Below are 4,194 nucleotides of genomic sequence, written 5' to 3'. Positions count from 1 at the left end.
GACTAAATTGGTTTTTTTTTTAAATCTTTTTAAAACAGACATTTGCAAGGAGTTTAAAGAATGTAAGTGGCTATGTTAAAAAAAAAAAAAAAAAAACAACTGGTTTCCAATTGGCAGCTAAATTTCCTCTAGGAGCCGCAACTGTAGCGGCTGATAAAGTGCGTGCGCCAAGCTTCCTTAAAGACATCACGTTATCAACATCAGATATGTGTAATGTGTGTGTGTGTGTATGTGTGTATATACACACATACACACATACATATATGTACATATACATACCCATATATATGTATGTGTGTATATACATACATATAAATGGGTATGTATGTATATATACACATATATGGGTATATATATAATATATATGGATATGTATATATATCCATATATATACACACGTATATATATGTGTACATATATATACCTCAAGGCTTCGCCTTGTTTGACAATTACACACATCCAAAAAGTATATTCTTAATAAGCATCTTGCTTCCCATAAAAAAAAAAAATTAGAAATATAACTTCGGAAGACTACCGCCCACATATGAGCACGCGAAAAACAGGAATGCCCAGGGCATAAAATAAATTAAACCCGAATTAGTAATGGAAGTGAAGCTGCTGATTTTAAGCAGCTTATTGGCAGCAGGGAACTAGACTATTGATGTAAAAATATACATAATTGTATATATCTATAAAGGGCCAGAAGGTAGAAACAAAGGAAACAACATTAACAAACAATTTTCACCAAGAATATGAGGGGAGGGGGTTGTAAAGCCACCGAATGTTGCAAAAACGTGACAAAGTCTTTGCTAGACAATGGTAAATTCATGTAGCAACAAAAAAGTGAGACGCCTTTCCCGGTATTTGATAAGAGTCAACTCTGGTTTTGTTTTTTGTGTTGGTTTACTTTGTTTTAACTGTTACCTTCCTAACTTGCCTCGTCCGAGTCACTGTAATGAGAACGAGGGGAAAATTCCCCATCACTTCTGTGGGACCTGGGAGAAGTTTTGCTACTTTCTTCCTGCACAGGCTGCAAAATGCCTCCGGGCAGAGAAGGAGACAGGGTCTTTTGCGCCATCATAGCGGTCAGAGCGGTTTCTTCGAAAGATGAGAACTGCAGAGCGTCCAGTTGCAACGAGTAACCTCCCGCAGAGGTCTGGGCCGAGAAGCGTGTCCTGCAGTTACCCTGCGGAGATGGTCTTGATCCACCTCCGGGGGCAGGGGAGACTGCAGAAGTGCTGGCCGCGCCTGGACTAGTTTCGTAGGAAGATGCTCGGAGGTGGTGGTGGTCGTTTTTGCAGGATACTGGTGGCTGAGCCGCCTGCTCTCCACCGCTAGGTGTTTGCAGTAAATCGGAGAGGGCATTAATATAGATTTGGGCCATCTGCAGAGTTTCATATTTGGAGAGTTTCTTGTCATTATTGAAGGACGGGATAACGTTGCGCAGCTGATCGAAAGCATGGTTGAGACCGTGCATCCTTCTCCTTTCTCTGGCATTGGCAGCCAGCCTTCTCTGCTTTTGCACCCCATTCACTTGTTTGCTGGAAGGGGCTCTCTGTCTGCTGCAGTTCAGTTCCTCCACCCCCAACCCACCTTTCAGTTTGCACAACTGCTCCCGCACTTTCACCGAACCAGGACTCTTGCTGAGGCTACTGGTGCTTCCACTGCTGCCACTGCTACTGTTACTGCCGCTCCTCCTCACAAGTTCCCTCCGTGAGTCCACCTCGTCGTGGTGGGACAGGGTCTCAGCTGCACTCAGTTCCGGGGAATGCAGCAAGTACTGGGCGGCGCGTGCCGTGCAGATGCCCTGCAAAGTGGGAGCCAGCCAGGCGCGTGGATCGGTGCTGTCCAAGAGCGACAGCCCAGGAGCATAGCCTTGGTGCTCTCTCCCAGGAAGATTCGGAGCTGGCTGCGGCTGCTGCTGCGGCTGGTTGTGGTGATGTTGTTGGGGATGGGAGTGATGGTGGTGGTCTCCTAACTCCTTCACTTCAGCCCACTCTTCTGCGTGCAGCAGACGGGACATTGCACCACTGGGTTGATCGTAAGGTGTAGCAGTGTTCACCAGCACTCTTACAGCAAAAAAACCTTTCAACGTTTTCTTTTACAAAGTTTTATTTTGTCCCCTCCCTCCCCCACCCACTCCACACACCCGGTCGCGTGCAACGAGACTTCTCCGGTTGCTGAAGAAGCGGCGCCCCTTTAAAAAGCGGCACGCGCCAGTGTGTCTTTCCACCTCCCCCCTCTCCCAGCCCCCTCCTCGCGCCGGTCGCGTGTCAAGTCAGCCAATGGAGACTGAGGACAGGCGCGTGCGAGGAGCCAATCAAAAAGTTTTACACCCGGAGAAAAGTTACCGCACAAGGGAGAAAGGCTCTCTCCCAAGTTTTTTTTTTTTTTTTTTTTTTTCCTTCTCTCTTTTCCTTTTAAGTCTTCAAATTCATATGTTAATAGGTTGGTTGTAATTTGACTCCAGTGTTATGTCAGCAGAGAGCTGATATCTATGCAATGTCTCTCTGTGTGTTTGTGTGTATGTGTGCAGTGACCTATAGGCATACAACCTTAAGCCACTTCTATCAAAAGCTCTCAGTACCAGATCTGGTCACCACGTTCCGAGGCAGAGCCTTGTTGTTCAGGCTCCTAATGTCTGGGAGAGAAAACCTGCACTTGACCCTGTCTCTTTCCCTAGAGCGCGAGCGGATAAGTTGGCGATGGCATACAAAATACATACAGACATATCTACCCACTCATTTATTTTCATATTTTTTTTTTTTTGTTTGTTTGTTTCTGTGTTCCCTGCGTTTAAGCTGCAGTACCTGGCACATTGTAGGTGATCATAAAATTTTGAAGCAATTATATAGTTATACTTGATTTAAAAATATTATGTCAAAGCATTGTCCTCATTAATTGAAAAACACACCTGTTATATGTTCTTTCTCGTAGTTTATGTTTATTTATATTATTTATAATATCTAGCTTATATTAGAATACTATGGCCCATAAGTTGTCTTTTTAATACACTTATTCTATCAAGTTTTTTAAATGACGAAATTATGTTAACTTAACATTCCGAATTTTATCCTAACATCCACTGACTAACTCTAAGCTCTCAATTTTAACTTGTTTTAATTTCTTGTATGTTTTTTCCTAAGCACTGTGCAGAAAGCCTCGCTAGATTAGCCACAGTGCTTCCAAAAAACAAAAAACAAAACAAAAAACAAAACCCAACAAAACCCTGCAGAGGCCCAGGTAGAGTCGGCTAAGGATAAAGAAGAGCCAGCAATTTCAATTTGGAAAACTTTCAAGTACCATAAATTCTATGCAAGTGCTTCTTCCTCAAGGGTTTACTTACTGGAGAGTAAGCACAGCTTTTGCTAGTCATAGAATAAGTTATCTAACGCGGCTTCTTCCCAATCTAGCCATACACTTTCCTGGCTGCGCACCGCCTTGAGTTTTTCTAGCCCGGGAGAAATAAAGCGGTTGTTTAGGTAGCTGGAGAAGCTGCAGACTGAGCCCTTTAGGTGAGCTCTCCCCAACCTCTCCCTAGTCTCGAGAAGATTAATCTAGCCTAGTTCTATTCACAGCCCAGAGCCAATCAGAAGCAGCCCTCCTCCCAGGGCACGCTCCAGCTCGCACTGCTCCTGCCCCACCTCTCCGCCCCTTTTTCCAGAACTTTGGCTGTAGTGGGGGGCTGGGGAGACCAACCAGTTTCTGGCTTTCCTAATACCCGACTCTTTCTGGCTCCAGTACTCTTAGAAGTGATGTTAATTCAAGTAAGAAAGACAATAGAGGAAAAAAAGTGAACGAAGTAGGTTTACAATCCTTTTTGTGTTCTCTCTAGTATATTCAAAGAACCTTCCAACTCATACTTTTTACTGGGTGAACCTTTCTGGCATTAGATTAATTTCTAATTCTTAATTTTTTATTCTTATGATGGAGGACTTTTTTTTTTTAAATTGGGCAGTCATGAGTTTTTCTTTCAGTTCCCTCTCTCCTTCTTTCCCTTCCTCCCTCCCTCCCTTCCTTCCTTCCCTCCCTCCCTCCTTTTCTTCCTTCCTTCCTTCCTTCCTTCCTTCCTTCCTTCCTTCCTTCCTTCCTTCCTTCCTTCCTTCCTTCCTTCCTTCCTTCCTTCCTTCCTTCCCCCTTTCCTTCCTCCCTTCCTCCCTTCCTCCCTTCCTTCCTTCCTTCCTCCTCCCTTCC

The 4,194-nt window shown here is 44.3% G+C and overlaps 1 protein-coding gene across 1 annotated transcript; it reads right to left on the bottom strand.

Moving 5' to 3' along the window:
• Positions 1 to 440: 440 nt before the first annotated feature.
• On the bottom strand, positions 441 to 2,099 carry ATOH1 (atonal bHLH transcription factor 1). The gene has a single exon (XM_051965254.1). It carries the CDS (start codon positions 2,021 to 2,023, stop codon positions 929 to 931), a length of 1,095 nt encoding a protein of 364 aa, XP_051821214.1. The 5' UTR covers positions 2,024 to 2,099; the 3' UTR covers positions 441 to 928.
• Between the last annotated feature and the right edge of the window lie 2,095 nt (positions 2,100 to 4,194).

This window comes from Antechinus flavipes, chromosome 6, assembly GCF_016432865.1.
Source record: "Antechinus flavipes isolate AdamAnt ecotype Samford, QLD, Australia chromosome 6, AdamAnt_v2, whole genome shotgun sequence".
Lineage (NCBI taxonomy): Eukaryota > Metazoa > Chordata > Mammalia > Dasyuromorphia > Dasyuridae > Antechinus > Antechinus flavipes.
This window is presented reverse-complemented; position numbering and strand designations above follow the sequence as displayed.

Bases quoted from the DNA above. Each gene is read 5' to 3' on its own strand.
- ATOH1 (XM_051965254.1), bottom strand. From the start codon at position 2,023: ATGTCCCGTCTGCTGCACGCAGAAGAGTGGGCTGAAGTGAAGGAGTTA.